This window comes from Poecile atricapillus, chromosome 26 (assembly GCF_030490865.1).
Source record: "Poecile atricapillus isolate bPoeAtr1 chromosome 26, bPoeAtr1.hap1, whole genome shotgun sequence".
Classification (NCBI taxonomy): Eukaryota; Metazoa; Chordata; class Aves; order Passeriformes; family Paridae; genus Poecile; species Poecile atricapillus.
This window is the reverse complement of record NC_081274.1, coordinates 1,376,449-1,395,084: the sequence shown is the minus strand read 5'-3', so window position 1 is coordinate 1,395,084 and position 18,636 is coordinate 1,376,449. Positions and strand designations below refer to the sequence as shown.

The following is an 18,636-nucleotide window of genomic DNA, read 5'->3' as shown; positions in this document are numbered from 1 at the left end:
ACCGCGTTCCCTCGGTCACTTTCTCTTTCCATTCTCCCAAACTGCGTCCCCGGGATCCGCCCGCCTCTCCCCGCCCCAGCCCCCCTTTCCCGTCACCCAGGGACCCCCTGGACCCCCATTCCTGCCTTTCCCAGCTCCCAGACCCCGCTCTCCTCAACCCCAGGCACCCCTGGACCCCCTTTCGTGGTCACAGGGACTCCCTGGATCTCCCATCGCGCCTCTCCCAGCCCCGTCCTTGAACCTTGGACCATTCCCGGCTCTCCCGGTTCCGCTTCCCGACCTTTGGACGCCCCCAGACCCCCAAATCTCTGCGTCCCCCCAGTTCTCCACCCCCTGCGCGTCCTGTGAGGGGGGTCCTGGGTGATCCCAAGGGGGATTCAGGGGAATTCCCAGGGTTTCCTCTGTCCCCTCCCTGCGCTCTCCCGGTCACTTTCGCGTCTCCCAAGCTGCGGCCCCGGGATCTGCCCGGGGACCGGGGACTGCCCCCTGCACCGGGACCCCCCTGAGCCGCAATTCCTGGGCACCGGGAACCCCTGCACTTCCATTTCCGGGCGAACCCCCCTTCCTGGGCACAGAGACCCCCTTGAACGTTCATTTCGGGGCACCGAGACCCCCCTGTACCTCCATCTCCAGCCCCGAAAACCCCTGCACCCCCTTATCTGGAACCTGGAACCCCCTGAATCCCCATTCTCGGGCACGGAAACCTCCCGGAACCCCCATTTCTGGGCACCGGGACACCCTGAACCTCCATTTTCAGGCACTGGGACCCCTTGAACCCCAGAACATAGGACGGGCCCGCGTCTGAACCCCGTTTACTGGGCATTTGGACCCCCTGAACCCCCATTCTGCTGCATCAGGACCCCCTAAGGCCCCCATTCCTGGCAAAGGGAACCCCCCTGCACCCTATTTCCAAGCACCGGATCACAGCCACGCCATTATCGGGCACCGTGACCCCCTGAACCCCGATGACCAGGAAGGGATCCCCCCCCGAACCCCATTTCCTGGGCATCGGGACCCCTCTGCATCCCCTTATGCAGCAGCGGGACCCCCTGAACCCCCATTCCGCTGCACCAGGACCCCCGTGCACCCCCGTACCCGGGACTGGAACCCTCCCAAACCCTCCATCCTCACACACCGGGGCCCCCCTGTACCCCCATATCCAGCACGGGGATCCCCCTGCAGCCCCATCTCCAGCACCCCCCACCCCCTTTCCCGCCCCTCCCCCTCTCGGAGACCCCAGCCCCCACTTTTCCTTGACCCCGGGACCCCCTGAACCTCCGTTCCTGGGCATGGGGACCCCCTGCACCCCCTTCTCCGGGACTGGAACCCCCTCCTGGACCCCCTTCCCGTGTTCTGGGACCCCCCCGCCCCCCGTTCCCGGCCATCCCGCCCTTCCCAGACCCCCGAGCCGCCCTTTTCCTTCACCTTTGCACCCCCAGATCTCCCAAATTTCCGAGTCCCCCCAGTTCTCCACACCCGGCGCTTTCTCAAGCGGGGTCCCAGGGGGTCCCAGGTGGTTCCCAGAGGGCTCCAGGGCGGCCGCAGCGGGGATCCAGAGGGATCCAGAGGGATTCTCTGGAATTCCCCTGTCCCCTCCCCCCAGCCCCGCCTCGGGCTCGTCCTCTTCCGCGTCCTAACCTGAGAACCCGGGATCTGCCCGGCGCCCGGTGACGTCACTGACATACCGGGCTGCCATTGGCGAGCAGGAAATAGCGGCGCCAATGGCGGGGCAGGAGGCGGCTCTGTGGGCGGGGCCAGAGCTGTGGGCGGGAGGGACCAGAGCTGTGCCCGGGGCCGCAGCGGAGCAGCGCGATGGGTCCAGCGCTGCCTCTGGGGCTCCTTTTGGGGCTCCTCTTGGGGCTGCAGGGGATCCTGGGGGACTCGAGCGGCCCGCCGAGAGGTGAGTGGGACCCCCCGAAACCGGGACCACCCTGAACCGCAATTCCCGGACACCGGGACCCTCCTGAACTTCGCTTTCCGGGCACCGGGAACACCCTAAACCTCAATTCCCGGCCAGGGGAACCCCCCCTGAGCCATATTTTGAGTCCTGTGACCCCCCTCAATCCCCTTTCCGAGCACCGGGACCCCCGTGTACCCCCTCATCTGGCACCGACACCCCCCTGAACCACCATTCCCGGGCACTGGGAACCCCCGGAATTCCCTTATCCCGGACTGGGACCCCCCCGCACCCCCTCCAATGCACTGGGACCCCCCTGCACCCCATTCCCGCGAATCTCGCTTTTCCCAGACCCCCGAGCCGCTTTTTTCCTCGGCTTTTGGACCCCCCCGGATCTCCCAAATTTCCGTCTCCACCCCGTTTTCCACTCCCGCCGCTTCCCGAAACGGGGTCCCAGAGGGTCCCAGGGGTCTCGGGGGGTCTCAGCAGGGATCCAATGGGATCCAGATGAACTCCCTGGAATTCCCCTTTCCCCGCGTCCCCTCCCCCCACCGCGTTCCCTCGGTCACTTTCTCTTTCCCGTCTCCCAAACTGCGTCCCCGGGATCCGCCCGCCTCTCCCCGCCCCAGCCCCCCTTTCCCGTCACCCAGGGACCCCCTGGACCCCCATTCCTGCCTTTCCCAGCTCCCAGACCCCGCTCTCCTCAACCCCACGGACCCCTGGACCCCCTTTCGTGGGCACAGGGACCCCTTGGATCCCCCATCGCGCCTCTCCCAGCCCCGTCCTTGAACCTTGGACCATTCCCGGCTCTCCCGGTTCTGCTTCCTGACCTTTGGACGCCCCCAGACCCCCAAATCTCTGCGTCCCCCCAGTTCTCCACCCCTGCGCGTCCTGTGGGGGGATCCTGGGTGATCCCAGGGGGGATTCAGGGGAATTCCCAGGGTTTCCTCTGTCCCCTCCCCGCGCTCTCCCGGTCACTTTCGCGTCTCCCAAGCTGCGGCCCCGGGATCTGCCCGGGGACCGGGGACTGCCCCCGGCACCGGGACCCCCCTGAGCCGCAATTCCTGGGCACCAGGAACCCCTGCACTTCCATTTCCGGGCGAACCCCCCTTCCTGGGCACAGAGACCCCCTTGAACGTTCATTTCGGGACCCCCCTGTACCGCCTTTCCCAGCCCCGAAAACCCCTGCACCCCCTTATCTGGCGCCTGGACCCCCCTGAACCCCCATTCTCGGGCACGGAAACCTCCCGGAACCCCCATTTCTCGGAATCGGGACTTCCCTGAACCTCCATTTTCAGTCACCGGGACCTCTTGAACCCCGAAACATAGGAAGGGACACCCCTGAACCCCATTTCCTGGGCACCGGGACCCCCTGAACCCCCCTTCTGCTGCACCAGGACCCCCTAAGGCCCCCATTCCTGTGAACGGGAACCCCCCTGCACCCCCTTTCCCAGCACCGGATCCCCACCAAGCCATTATCTGGCACCGGGACCCCCTGAACCCCGATGACCAGGAAGGGACCCCCACCCGAACCCCATTTCCTGGGCATCGGGACCCCTCTGCATCCCCTTATGCAGCACCGGGACCCCCTGAACCCCCATTCCGCTGCACCAGGACCCCCGTGCACCCCCGTACCCGGGACTGGAGCCCTCCCAGACCCTCCATCCTCGCACACCGGGACCCCCCTGTACCCCCATATCCGGCACGGGGATCCCCCTGCAGCCCCATATCCAGCACCCCCCACCCCCTTTCCCGCCCCTCCCCCTCTCGGAGACCCCAGCCCCCACTTTTCCTTGACCCCGATACCCCCTGAACCTCCGTTCCTGGGCATGGGGACCCCCTGCACATCCTTATCCGGGACTGGAACCCCCTCCTGGACCCCCTTCCCGTGTTCTGGGACCCCCCGCCCCCCGTTCCCGGGCACCCCGCCCTTCCCAGACCCCCGAGCCGCCCTTTTCCTTCACCTTTGCACCCCCAGATCCCCAAATTTCCGGGTCCCCCCAGTTCTCCACACCCAGCGCTTTCTCAAGCGGGGTCCCAGGGGGTCCCAGGTGGTTCCCAGAGGGCTCCAGGGCGGCCGTAGCGGGGATCCAGAGGGATCCAGGTCGATCCAGAGGGATTCTCTGGAATTCCCCCGTCCCCTCCCCCCAGCCCCGCCTCGGGCTCGTCCTCTTCCGCGTCCTAACCTGAGAACCCGGGATCTGCCCGGCGCCCGGTGACGTCACTGACATACCGGGCTGCCATTGGCGAGCAGGAAATAGCGGCGCCAATGGCGGGGCAGGAGGCGGCTCTGTGGGCGGGGCCAGAGCTGTGGGCGGGAGGGACCAGAGCTGTGCCCGGGGCCGCAGCGGAGCAGCGCGATGGGTCCAGCGCTGCCTCTGGGGCTCCTTTTGGGGCTCCTCTTGGGGCTGCAGGGGATCCTGGGGGACTCGAGCGGCCCTCCGAGAGGTGAGTGGGACCCCCCGAAACCGGGACCACCCTGAGCCGCAATTCCCGGACACCGGGACCCTTTTGAACTTCTCTTTCCGGGCACCGGGAACACCCTAAACCTCAATTCCCGGCCAGGGGAACCCCCCTGAGTCCCATTTTGAGTCCTGTGACCCCCCTCAATCCCCTTTCCGAGCACCGGGACCCCCGTGTACCCCCTCATCTGGCACCGACACCCCCCTGAACCACCATTCCCGGGCACTGGGAACCCCCGGAATTCCCTTATCCGGGACTGGGACCCCCCCGCACCCCCTCCAATGCACTGGGACCCCCCTGCACCCCATTCCCGGGAATCTCGCTTTTCCCAGATCCCCGAGCCGCCCTTTTCCTCGGCTTTTGGACAACCCGGATCTCCCAAATTTCCGTCTCCACCCCGTTTTCCACTCCCGCCGCTTCCCGAAACGGGGTCCCAGAGGGTCCCAGGGGTCTCGGGGGGTCTCAGCAGGGATCCAATGGGATCCAGATGAGCTCCCTGGAATTCCCCTTTCCCCGCGTCCCCTCCCCCTACCGCGTTCCCTCGGTCACTTTCTCTTTCCATTCTCCCAAACTGCGTCCCCGGGATCCGCCCGCCTCTCCCCGCCCCAGCCCCCCTTTCCCGTCACCCAGGGACCCCCTGGACCCCCATTCCTGCCTTTCCCAGCTCCCAGACCCCGCTCTCCTCAACCCCACGGACCCCTGGACCCCCTTTCGTGGGCACAGGGACCCCCTGGATCCCCCATCGCGCCTCTCCCAGCCCCTTCCTTGAACCTTGGACCATTCCCGGCTCTCCCGGTTCCGCTTCCTGACCTTTGGACGCCCCCAGACCCCCAAATCTCTGCGTCCCCCCAGTTCTCCACCCCCTGCGCGTCCTGTGGGGGGGTCCTGGGTGATCCCAGGGGGGATTCAAGGGAATTCCCAGGCTTTCCTCTGTCCCCTCCCCGCGCTCTCCCGGTCACTTTCGCGTCTCCCAGGCTGCGGCCCCGGGATCTGCCCGGGGACCGGGGATTGCCCCCGGCACCGGGACCCCCCTGAGCCGCAATTCCTGGGCACCGGGAACCCCTGCACTTCCATTTCCGGGCGAACCCCCCTTCCTGGGCACAGAGACCCCCTTGAACGTTCATTTCGGGGCACCCGGGCCCCCTGTACCCCCTTCCCCGACCCCGAAAACCCCTGCACCCTCTTATCTGGAACCTGGAACCCCCTGAACCCCCATTCTCGGGCACAAAAACCTCCCGGAACCCCCATTTCTGGGCACCGGGACCCCCCTTTTTCAGGCACCGGGACCCCTTGAACACCAGAACATAGGAGAGACCGCCCTCAACCCCATTTCCTGGGCACCGGGACCCCCTGAACCCCCATTCTGCTGCACCAGGACCCCCTAAGGCCCCCATTCCTGGGAACGGGAACCCCCCTGCACCCCCTTTCCCAGCACCGGATCCCCACCACGCCATTATCTGGCACCGGGACCCCCTGAACCCCGATGACCAGGAAGGGACCCCCCCTGAACCCCATTTCCTGGGCACCGGGACCCCTCTGCATGCCCTTATGCAGCACCGGGACCCCCTGAACCCCCATTCCGCTGCACCAGGACCCCCGTGCACCCCCGAACCCGGGACTGGAGCCCTCCCAAACCCTCCATCCTCGCACACCGGGACCCCCCTGTACCCCCATATCCAGCACGGGGATCCCCCTGCAGCCCCATCTCCAACACCCCCCACCCCCTTTCCCGCCCCTCCCCCTCTCGGAGACCCCAGCCCCCACTTTTCCTTCTTCCCGGGACCCCCTGAACCTCCGTTCCTGGGCATGGGGACCCCCTGCACCCCCTTCTCCGGGACTGGAACCCCCTCCTGGACCCCCTTCCCGTGTTCTGGGACCCCCCCGCCCCCCGTTCCCGGGCATCCCGCCCTTCCCAGACCCCCGAGCCGCCCTTTTCCTTCACCTTTGCACCCCCAGATCTCCCAAATTTCCGTTTCCCCCCAGTTCTCCACACCCAGCGCTTTCTCAAGCGGGGTCCCAGGGGGTCCCAGGTGGTTCCCAGAGGGCTCCAGGGCGGCCGCAGCGGGGATCCAGAGGGATCCAGGTAGATCCAGAGGGATTCTCTGGAATTCCCCCGTCCCCTCCCCCCAGCCCCGCCTCGGGCTCGTCCTCTTCCGCGTCCTAACCTGAGAACCCGGGATCTGCCCGGCGCCCGGTGACGTCACTGACACACCGGGCTGCCATTGGCGAGCAGGAAATAGCTGCGCCAATGGCGGGGCAGGAGGCGGCTCTGTGGGCGGGGCCAGAGCTGTGGGCGGGAGGGACCAGAGCTGTGCCCGGGGCCGCAGCGGAGCAGCGCGATGGGTCCAGCGCTGCCTCTGGGGCTCCTTTTGGGGCTCCTCTTGGGGCTGCAGGGGATCCTGGGGGACCCGGGCGGCCCGCCGAGAGGTGAGTGGGACCCCCCGAATCCGGGACCACCCTGAACCGCAATTCCCGGACGCCGGGACCTTTCTGAACTTCATTTCCGGGCACCGGGGTCTCCTAAACCTCCATTCCCGGGCAGGGGAATCCCTCTGAGCCCCAATTTGAATCCTGTGACCCCCCTCAATCCCCTTTTCCAGCACTAGGACCCCCCTGTACCCCCTCATCTGGCACCGGGACCTCCTGAACCCCCATTCCCGGGCTCTGGGACCCCCTGAATCCCCAATTTCGGGCAGCGGAACTTTGTTGAACCCCCAAATTCCGGGAAGGAAACTCTCCCTTAACTCCGATTCCCCGGCACGGTAACCCTCTGAACCCTTATTTGTGGGCACCAGGAACACCCTGCACCCCTAATCGTGGACTAGGCCCCCGCCCCATAACCCCGCCAGTGCTCTGGAACCCCCCTGCACCCCATTCCCGGCCATCCCGCCTTTCCCAGACCCGAGACCCGCCCTTTTCCTCGGCTTTTGGACCCCCCGGATCTCCCAAATTTCCGTCTCCACCCGGTGTTCCACTCCCGCCGCTTCCCGAAACGGGGCCCCAGAGGATCCCAGGGGTCTCGGGGGGTCTCAGCAGGGATCCAGTGGGATCCGGATGAACTCCCTGGAATTCCCCTTACCCCGCGTCCCCTCCCCCCACCGCGTTCCCTCGGTCACTTTCTCTTTCCCATCTCCCAAACTGCGTCCCCGGGATCCGCCCGCCTCTCCCCGCCCCAGCCCCCCTTTCCCGTCACCCAGGGACCCCCTGGACCCCCATTCCTGCCTTTCCCAGCTCCCAGACCCCGCTCTCCTCAACCCCAGGGACCCCTGGACCCCCTTTCGTGGTCACAGGGACCCCCTGGATCCCCCATCGCGCCTCTCCCAGCCCCGTCCTTGAACCTTGGACCATTCCCGGCTCTCCCGGTTCTGCTTCCCGACCTTTGGACGTCCCCAGACCCCAAATCTCTGCGTCCCCCCAGTTCTCCACTCCCTGCGCGTCCTGTGGGGGGGTCCTGGGTGATCCCAGAGGGGATTCAAGGGAATTCCCAGGGTTTCCTCTGTCCCCTCCCCGCGCTCTCCCGGTCACTTTCGCGTCTCCCAGGCTGCGGCACCGGGATCTGCCCGGGGACCGGGGACTGTCCCCGGCACCGGGACCCCCCTGAGCCGCAATTCCTGGGCACCGGGAACCCCTGCACTTCCATTTCCGGGCGAACCCCCCTTCCTGGGCACAGAGACCCCCTTGAACGTTCATTTCGGGGCACTGGGACGCCCTGGTACCCCCTTCCCCAGCCACGGAAACCCCTGCACCTCCTTATCTGGAACCTGGAACCCCCTGAACCCCCATTCTCGGGCACGGAAACCTCCCGGAACCCCCATTTCTGGGCACCGGGACACCCCTGAACCCCCATTTTCAGGCACCGGGTCCCCTTGAATCCCGGAACATAGGAAGGGACCCCCCTGAAATCCATTTCCCGGGCACCGGGACCCCCTGAACTTTCATTTTTGGGCACCAGGAACCCCCCTGAGCCTCATTTTGGGTCCTGTGACCCCTTTCAATCCCCTTTCCCAGCACCGGGACCCCCGTGTACCCCCTCATCTGGCACGGGCACCCCCCTGAACCCCCATTCCCGGGCACTTGGAACCCCCTGAATTCCCTTATCCGGGTCTGGGACACCCCCACAACCCCGCCAGTGCTCTGGGACGCGCCAGCACCCCATTCCCGGCCATCCCGCCTTTCTCAGACCCCAGACCCACCCTTTTCCTCGGCTTTTGGACCCCCCGGATCTCCCAAATTTCCGTCTCCACCCCGTTTTCCACTCGCGCCGCTTCCCGAAACGGGGTCTCAGAGGGTCCCAGGGGTCTCGGGGGTCTCAGCAGGGATCCAGTGGGGTCCGGATGAACTCCCTGGAATTCCCCTTTCCCCGCGTCCCCTCCCCCCACCGCGTTCCCTCGGTCACTTTCTCTTTCCTTTCTCCCAAACTGCGTCCCCGGGATCCGCCCGCCTCTCCCCGCCCCAGCCCCCCTTTCCCGTCACCCAGGGACCCCCTGGACCCCCATTCCTGCCTTTCCCAGCTCCCAGACCCCGCTCTCCTCAACCCCAGGGACCCCTGGACCCCCTTTCGTGGTCACAGGGACCCCCTGGATCCCCCATCGCGCCTCTCCCAGCCCCGTCCTTGAACCTTGGACCATTCCCGGCTCTCCCGGTTCCGCTTCCTGACCCCCCAATCTCTGCGTCCCCCCAGTTCTTCACCCCCTGCTCGTCCTATATGGGGGTCCCAGGGGGTCCGGGATGGTCCCTGGGGGGTCGTGGAGTGTTGGGGAGGGTGAAACAGGGAAACCTTATGAATGTGATTGCTTGGCAGAAGATTCTGTAAATATGAAGGTTAGAATCGAAGTAGAAATGAAAGCCTGCTTTGAGTCATGAAGCTGAGTACGAGTTAATGTATAACCAAAGAGCAATAGCCTAGCCAGCTAAAGGAGAATCCCTGCTGATAAAACACTGTCCTTCTGCTGATAAAAAGTCCAAAGGTCAAGGAAAAAACTTGTAAAGCTTTGTAGAGTTTAAAATGCAATGCTGTATGTTAATATGAGGATGCTCAGAGGCTGTATGTAAATTCTTTAGTATCTTGTAGTGATTGGTTACTGGGAATTAGAATATTGACTGTAGAAAAAGATTTATTGTATTGTAACAAGAAGCTCTCGCTCTTAACTCTTACTCCTCTCTTATTGGTGTGTAAAAAAACGCTCGCTCGCGGTGAGAGACTTCTCCAGGGTCAAGCTGTTCGAGTATAAGCAATTTATTATAAGGGTAAAAGGAGGGGAGACCCGTGTCCGCCACCAGCCTCGGCGTCCACGTGGTCCGGGGGAGGAGGGAGAGAGCGGGGAGAGCAGAGGAGAGGCTGGAAAAGGGGAGGGAGGGAGTTAAAGCAACAGAGGGAAAAAGGGAAAAAGCAGAGGGAGAGAGCAGGGAAGACGAGAGGGGTAGGAGCAGGGAGAGGGGACTGAGAGTTAGGAGTGGGGGAGAGGGGTAAAGGGGTAAGAGGTAAGGGAGAGGGGTTCAGAGGTGAGAGAGAAAAGCTAAGAGAGCGTTCTTGTTACAATCCAATATATGCATTCCTATAGTGAATATTCTAATTCCCAGTAACCAATCACCATGAGACACACCCACTAAAGAATTTACATACAGCCTATGCGCTTCCCTCTATTAACATGCAGCGCTGCATTTTAGATTCTACAAAGCTTCACAACTTCTTTCCTTGCTTCTTGACCTTTGGACTTTCTATCAGCAGAAGGACATTGTTTTATCAGCAGGAATTCTCCTTTAGCTGGCTAGGCTATTGCTCTTTGGTTATACAGTAACCAGTACTCAGCTTCGTGACTCAAAGCAGGCTTTCATTTCTACTTCGATCATATTTCATATCTTCATATTTTTAGAATCTTCTGCCAAACAACCACATTCATAAGGTTTCCCTGTTTCACCCTCCCCAACACTCTCTCAGCTCTTCTCTCTCCTCTCTTAACTCTTGACTCTTAGCTCTCACCTCTGAGCTCTTAGCCCTTATCTCCCTCTTAGCCCTTACCCCTTTCCCCACCTCTTAACTCCTACCCCTCTCTTACTTCTTACCCCTCTCCCTGTTCCTGCCTCTCTCTAGTTTTCCCTGATCTCTAACCTCTTTTCTCCCTCTCACTCCGCGCTCTCTCCCCTCCCCCGGGACCACGGGCACGCCGAGGCTGGTGGCGGACACAGGTCTCTCCCTCTCTTTACCCTCACAATAAATTGCTTATACCTGAACAGCTTGACCCAGGAGAAGCCTCTCACCGCGAGCGAGCATTTTTAGACACCAATAGTGGAGGGTCCCAGAGGGGATTCTGAGCCCTGAATTTTCAGTCTCAGGCACTGGGACCTCCCCTGCACTCCCTTATCCTGTACCAATCTCCCCCTGCACCCCCTTTCCCATCCATCCCGCCTTTCCCAGTCCCCAGACCCCCCCTTTTCCTTCACCCTGAGACCCCCCCAGACCCCCATTCCTGCTTTTCTCAGCTCTCACCCCCCCTTTGCTCTGCATCAAGGACCCCCAAGCCCCCCATTCCAGCCATCCCCACCTCGTGACCCCTTTCCTTGGCACTGGGGTCCCCTGGACCCCCTTTCCTGGGCACAGGGACCTGCTGGAACCCCCACCCCACCTCTCCCAGTCCCTGAACCCCCCCTTCCATAACCCTGGAACCCCCTGAGCCCCTGGACACCGGGACCCCCCTGCACACCCTTTCCTGTCCACCCCACCTCTCCCACCCCTGGATCCCCTTTCCTTGGCCCCAGGATCCCCAAATCCCTTCCCGGCTCTCCCAGTTCCCCTTTCATTGATCCATGACCCCCTCAGCCCCCCCCAAATCTCCATGTCCCCCCAGTTCTCCACTCCCTGCGTTACCTGCAAGTGGCGGTGTCAGAGCCCAGCCCAGGGGTCCCCCAGTTCATGGAATTGGGGTTGGTGGACGGGATCCCCTTCACGCGCTACGACAGCGAGCAGGGCCGGATGGAGCCGCTGACGCGGTGGATAGAGGAGAGAGCTGAGCCGGGATATTGGGAGCGCCAGACCCAGCGCTGTCAGGGGAACCAGCATGTGGAGGCGGAGAACCTGAAGACGCTGCGGCACCGGTACAACCAGAGCGAGGGTGAGTGGGGGGATCTGTGGGGCTGGGATGGAGATTTGTGGGGCTGGAATGGGATCTGTGGGGCTGGGATGGGATCCGTGGGGCTGGGATGGGATCTGTGGGGCTGGGATAGAGATCTGTGGGGTTGGAATGGGATCTGTGGGACTGGGATGGGATCCGTGGGGCTGGGATGGGATCCGTGGGGCTGGGATGGGATCTGTGGGGCTGGGATGGGATCTGTGGGGCTGGGATGGGATCTGTGGGGCTGGGATGGGAACTGTGGGGCTGGGATGGGATCCATGGGGCTGGGATGGGATCTGTGGGGCTGGGATAGAGATCTGTGGGGCTGGAATGGGATTTGTGGGGCTGAGATGGGATCTGTGGGGCTGGGATGGGATCCCTGGGGCTGGGATGGGGATCCGTGGGGCTGGGATGGGAATTGTGGGGCTGAGATGGAGATCTGTGGGGCTGGGATGGGATCTGTGGGGCTGGGATGGGATCCATGGGGCTGGGATGGGATCCATGGGGCTGGGATGGAGATCCGTGGGGCTGGGATGGGATCTGTGGGGCTGGGATGGGATCTGTGGGGCTGGAATGGAGAACTGTGGGGCTGGGATGGGATCTGTGGGGCTGGGATGGGATTTGTGGGGCTGGGATGGAGATCTGTGGGGCTGGGATGAGATCTGTGGGGCTGGGATGGGAATTGTGGGGCTGGGATGGAGATCTGTGGGGCTGGGATGGGAATTGTGGGGCTGAGATGGAGATCTGTGGGGCTGGGATGGGATCCCTGGGGCTGGGATGGGGTCTGTGGGGCTGGGATGGGAATTCTGGGGCTGGGATGGAGATCTGTGGGGCTGGGATGGGAACTGTGGGGCTGGGATGGGAATTGTGGGGCTGGGATGGGATCTGTGGGGCTGGGATGGGAATTGTGGGGCTGGGATGGGATCTGTGGGGCTCAGATGGAGATCTGTGGGTCTGAGATAGGATCTGTGGGGCTGGGATGGGGTCTGTGGGGCTGAGATGGAGATCTGTGGGGCTGGGATGGGATCCATGGACTGGGATGGGATCTGTGGGGCTGGGATGGGAATTGTGGGGCTGGGATGGGATCCATGGGGCTGGGATGGGATCTGTGGGGCTGGGATGGGATCTGTGGGGCTGGGATGGGATCTGTGGGGATGGGATGGGATCTGTGGGGCTGGGATGGGATCTGTGGGGCTGGGACACAATTCCATGGGTCTCTGTGGGTTCAATCCCCCCCAGGTCTCCACACCTCACAGTGGCTTTATGGCTGTGACCTCCTGTCCGATGGGAGCGTCCGTGGATCCGACTGGGACGGCTACGACGGGCGGGATTTCATCTCCTTCGAGCTGGGATCCAAGAGCTTCGTGGCGGCCGACGACGCTGCTGAGATCACCCGGAGGCGCTGGGAAGATGAGAACGAGGTTGAGAGGCGGGAGAATTACCTGGGACACGTCTGCCCGGAATGGCTCCGGAAATACATCGGATACGGGCGGAAAGAGCTGGAGCGCAAAGGTGGGTGGGGATTTGGGATTTGGGAATGGAGGACTTGGGAGCACTGTAATTCCTGTGGGAATTCCATGGGCGGATATCGCCACCATCCCATTTCCATTCCCATGGAATTCCATGGGCAGATCTCGCCCCCATCACATTCCCATGGAATTCCATGGTCAGATCTCGCCCCCATCCCATTCCAATGGAATTCCATGGGCAGATCTCACCCCCATCCCATTCCCATTCCCATTCCCATTCGCATTCCTATGGAATTCCATGGGCAGATCTTGCTCCCATCCCATTCCCATGGAATTCCATGTGCAGATCTCACCCCCATCCCATTCCCATTCCCAATCCCATTCCCATTCCCATTCCCATGGAATTCCATGGGCAGATCTCACCCCCATCCTATTCCCATGGAATTCCATGGGCAGATCTCACCTAATCCCATTCCCATGGAATTCCATGGGCAGACCTCACCCCCATCCCATTCCCATGGAATTCAATGCATGAGTTCCACCATTATCCCATTCCCATGGAATTCCATGGGCAGATCTCACCCAATCCCATTCCAGTGGGAATTCCATGGGCAGACCTCACCCCCATCCCATTCCCATGAAATTCCATGGTCAGATCACCCAATCCCATTCCCATGGAATTCCATGGGCAGATCTCACCCTCATCCCATTCCCATGGAATTCCATGGGCAGATGTCACCTAATCTCATTCCCATTCCCATGGAATTCCATGGGCAGATCTCACCCTCATCCCATTCCCATGGAATTCCATGCATGAGTTCCACCATTATCCCATTCCAGTGGTCCCTGACGTCCATGTGTCCGGAAAAGAGGAACACGGGACACTGATCCTATCCTGCCACGTGTACGGATTCTATCCCAACACCATCGCAGTCAACTGGATGAAGGGGGGTGAAATCCGGGATCAGGAGACGGAGTGGGGCGGGATCGTTCCCAACAGCGACGGCACCTTCCACACCTGGGCCAGGATCGAGGCGCTGCCGGAGGAGTGGGAGCAGTACCGGTGCCGGGTGGAGCATCCCGGAATGCTGGAACCCGGGATCTTCGCTTGGGGTGAGGCTGGGAATGTGGGAATTGAGGATTTGGAATTCTGGAATGGGGATTCCACTTCCCCTCCTCACTATCCCGCGTTTCCCAGAGCCGACATCTGGCATGAATCTCGCCGTGGTGATCGCTGTGTCCGTCATCGCTGCCATCCTCGTCCTTGTCCTCATTGGATTCGGTGTCTGGAGGCTCCAATCCGGTAACACACGGGATGGGGGTCGGGAAGGGGCACGGATCCACCCGGCACCGTTCTGGGAATGCAGCACCCACACTGATCCCGCTGTTTTCCCACAGGGAGGAGGGACAGGAATGGATACAACCCACCAGCCGGTGAGTTCCAGTGGTGGATCCAGCTCTGGATCCCCTCTTTGTGCATCCCAGGATGGATCCTGGGGTTAATCCCGGTGTGTGATCCATGCTGGAATCTCACGGATCTTCTCTTTCTGCAGGAAACAACACGGAAGTCAAGATCTGAATCACACGTATGGAGCGGGATTGGGGTGGGATTCCAGAGGGGGATCAGGGCAGGATGGACGGACTGGGATCAGGGAGGGATTCTGGATCAGAGCAGGGATCCAGAGCAGGATCAGATGGAATTGTTGAGTGGGATCGGTGCTGGATTCTGGAGCAGGATCAGGTGGGATGGATGGAGCAGGATTGGTGTGGAATGGATGGAGAGGGATCAGTGCTGGATTCTGGAGCAGGATCAGGTGGAATGGAATGGAGCAGGACTGGGGCAGGAGGGATGGGGTGGGATCAGGTGGGATTCTGGATCAAGGCAGGATTCCAGTGTGGGATTAGTTGGGATGGATGGAGCAGGATCAGGTTGGGATTCCCGAGAGGGATTGGGGCAGGGTGGATGTGGCAGGATCGGGTGGGATGGATGGATGGATGATGGATGGATGGATGGATGGATGATGGATGGATGATGGATGGATGATGGATGGATGATGGATGGATGGATGGATGGATGGATGGATGGATGGATGATGGATGATGGATGATGGATTGATGATGGATGGATGATGGATGATGGATGGATGATGGATGATGGATGGATGATGGATGGATGATGGATAGATGATAGATGATGGATGGATGATGGATGGATGGATGATGGATGATGGATGGATGGATGGATGATGGATGATGGATGGATGGATGGATGATGGATGGATGGATGATGGATGATGGATGGATGGATGGATGGATGGATGGATGATGGATGGATGATGGATGGATGATGGATGATGGATGGATGATGGATGATGGATGATGGATGGATGATGGATGGATGATGGATGGATGGATGGATGGATGATGGATGGATGATGGATGGATGATGGATGATGGATGATGGATGGATGGATGGATGATGGATGGATGATGGATGGATGGATGATGGATGATGGATGGATGATGGATGGATGATGGATGATGGATGGATGGATGATGGATGGATGGATGGATGATGGATGATGGATGGATGGATGATGGATGATGGATGGATGATGGATGGATGATGGATGGATGGATGATGAATGGATGATGGATGGATGATGGATGGATGGATGATGGATGATGGATGGATGGATGATGGATGATGGATGGATGATGGATGGATGATGGATGATGGATGATGGATGGATGGATGGATGATGGATGGATGATGGATGGATGGATGATGGATGGATGGATGATGGATGGATGGATGGATGATGGATGGATGATGGATGGATGATGGATGGATGATGGATGGATGATGGATGGATGGATGATGGATGATGGATGGATGGATGATGGATGGATGGATGATGGATGGATGATGGATGGATGGATGATGGATGGATGGATGATGGATGATGGATGGATGATGGATGATGGATGGATGGATGATGGATGGATGGATGATGGATGGATGATGGATGGATGGATGATGGATGGATGGATGGATGATGGATGGATGATGGATGGATGATGGATGGATGATGGATGGATGGATGATGGATGATGGATGGATGATGGATGGATGGATGATGGATGGATGATGGATGGATGATGGATGGATGATGGATGATGGATGGATGATGGATGGATGATGGATGGATGGATGATGGATGGATGATGGATGGATGGATGATGGATGATGGATGGATGATGGATGGATGATGGATGGATGATGGATGATGGATGATGGATGGATGGATGATGGATGATGGATGGATGGATGATGGATGGATGATGGATGGATGATGGATGGATGATGGATGATGGATGATGGATGGATGACGGATGGATGGATGGATGGATGGATGATGGATGGATGATGGATGATGGATGGATGGATGATGGATGATGGATGGATGGATGGATGGATGGATGATGGATGATGGATGGATGATGGATGATGGATGGATGGATGGATTGATGGATGATGGATGGATGGATGGATGGATGGATGGATGTCATTCTATTAGGAACAGCGAGGAGAACGACACAGACTCTAGGAGTCAATCAGGAGAATTCCTCTCAGTTTATCGCTTCAGGTCTTTTTTATAGACCAATACATGGAAAGTACAGAAAGGAAACTCTTATTGGTTAATAAACTGCTACATCACCATCATTGGTCAGTGGGGCACACACCCCTCGACCTTCTCCTGCAAAGAAAACAAGGGACAGGAAAACAACACCTGCAAGGCTGTTTTCTGTCTCTGAGGATTGTTTTGAATCCTCCCCATGAATTCTCAGGCCACGTTCTCAGGCAAGACTGAGAAGCTATGTGGCCTGCAACTTCTACAGCTCTCTGTTTCAGAGTTAGCATCCACAGATGGATGATGCATGGATGGATGGATGATGGATGGATGATGGATGATGCATGGATGGATGGATGATGGATGGATGGATGATGGATGATGGATGATGGATGATGCATGGATGGATGGATGGATGATGGATGGATGATGGATGATGGATGATGCATGGATGATGGATGGATGATGGATGATGGATGATGGATGATGGATGATGCATGGATGGATGGATGATGGATGATGGATGGATGATGGATGATGGATGGATGATGGATGGTGACTGATTGATGGATGTTGGATGGATGGATGATGGATGGATGGATGATGGATGATGGATGATGGATGGATGGATGATGGATGGATGGATGGATGGATGGATGGATGATGGATGGATGGATGGATGATGGATGGATGGATGGATGGATGGATGATGGATGGATGGATGATGGATGGGATCCAGGATCAGGTTGAGATTCCAGAGAGGAACTGGGGCAGAATGGATGGAGCAGAATTGGGGCAGAATGGATGGAATGAAATCAGGTGGGATGGATGGAGCAGGATTGGGTTGGGATCAGGTGGGATTCTGGAGCAGCTCCTGCTCCCCATGGGCTCCAGCCAGGTCCATCCTGTGGAATGGGGACAGGGTGACACCGTGACCCTCTCTCATCCTGGCAGGAATCACCGCTGGAGCGATCCATGGAGCTGGATCTGGCCCTTTCCCTCTTCCCGGGAATGCTGAGAGCTGCCAGCAGAGCTCATCCCACTGCTGCCACCCACCCCACAGCTCTTGCTAACAGATCGATTTCCCGTTTTCCAATGTTTTAGAGCCAAAACCCACAAATATTCCCGATGCTTTACTTCTGGTGTGAAATTATCCTGCTTGGGGCAAGAAATCCTGCTTGGGGCAAGAAATCCTGCTTGGAGCAATAAATCCTGCTTGAGGCAAGAAATCCGGGTTCCTCCTCCAGTGTCTGGCAGTTCCTCTCTGGGAGCCTGGAGTGGGAGTGGGGACACTGGGGACAGGAATGGGGACACTGGGGACAGGGATGGGAACAGCAGGAATGGGAATGGGGACACCAGGAACTGGGGTGGGGACACTGGGGACAGGCTGGGGACACCAGGACTGGGACAGGGACACCAGGAGCAGGCTGGGGACACCAGAAGGATGGGGACAGGAGGAGTGGGTTGGGGACACCAGGAGTGGGTTATGGACACCAGGAACAGGCTGGGGACACCAGGAGCAGTGTGGGGACACCAGGACTGGGATGGGGACAGCAGGAGGAGGGTGGGGACTTGCCAGCCATGCCCAGCTCCATTCCCCAGGATTCATTTCCCGCTCTGTGTCCCATGTCCAAGGTGTCCCCAGGAGGGTTTGGCCACATTAGGCTCCTGGAGGGGCAGTGGGATGGGGGGAGGGGTCAGACCAGGCCTCGCTGTCCCCAGGTGTCCTTGAGTGTCCCAAAATCGGTGCTTGGGATCACAGAGAGGTTCCCTGGCCATGACCATGGCCATGACACAAGCACAAGATGGCCATGAGGTGAGAGTGACCATGAGTGACACAACCCTGAGATGACCATGACCATGGGATAACCATGACTGTGACCACAACTGTGACCATGACCAGGAGATGACCATGACCATGACACAACCACAACCCTGACCATGAGATGATTTTGACCAAGAGATGACCATGGCTTGGCCATGGGACACCTGTGGCCTTGAGGTGATGCTGATGTGATTGTGGCCATGAGATGACCATTAGGTGACAATGACATGATCATGAG

At 59.9% G+C, this 18,636-nt stretch overlaps 1 protein-coding gene across 3 annotated transcripts; it reads left to right on the top strand.

Moving 5' to 3' along the window:
* Positions 1-1,788: 1,788 nt before the first annotated feature.
* On the top strand, positions 1,789-17,802 carry LOC131588554 (class I histocompatibility antigen, F10 alpha chain-like). Of its 3 annotated transcripts, none has more exons than XM_058857492.1 (8): positions 1,789-1,900; positions 11,206-11,469; positions 12,709-12,981; positions 13,779-14,051; positions 14,137-14,241; positions 14,337-14,372; positions 14,492-14,524; positions 17,528-17,802. In XM_058857492.1, exons 1-7 carry the CDS (start codon positions 1,813-1,815, stop codon positions 14,515-14,517), a joined length of 1,065 nt encoding a protein of 354 aa, XP_058713475.1. In that variant the 5' UTR covers positions 1,789-1,812; the 3' UTR covers positions 14,518-14,524; positions 17,528-17,802. The 3 variants fall into 3 exon arrangements, with proteins under 3 accessions (XP_058713475.1, XP_058713476.1, XP_058713473.1); XM_058857493.1 differs by lacking the exon at positions 1,789-1,900 and adding an exon at positions 4,233-4,345; XM_058857490.1 differs by lacking the exon at positions 1,789-1,900 and adding an exon at positions 6,630-6,787.
* The last annotated feature ends 834 nt before the right edge of the window (positions 17,803-18,636 follow it).

Coding starts and splice junctions, on each gene's coding strand:
- LOC131588554 (XM_058857492.1), top strand. CDS start 1,813: ATGGGTCCAGCGCTGCCTCTGGGGCTCCTTTTGGGGCTCCTCTTGGGG. Junction 1,901..11,205: donor CTCGAGCGGCCCGCCGAGAG/GTGAGTGGGACC, acceptor ATGTCCCCCCAG/TTCTCCACTCCCTGCGTTAC. Junction 11,470..12,708: donor CCGGTACAACCAGAGCGAGG/GTGAGTGGGGGG, acceptor AATCCCCCCCAG/GTCTCCACACCTCACAGTGG.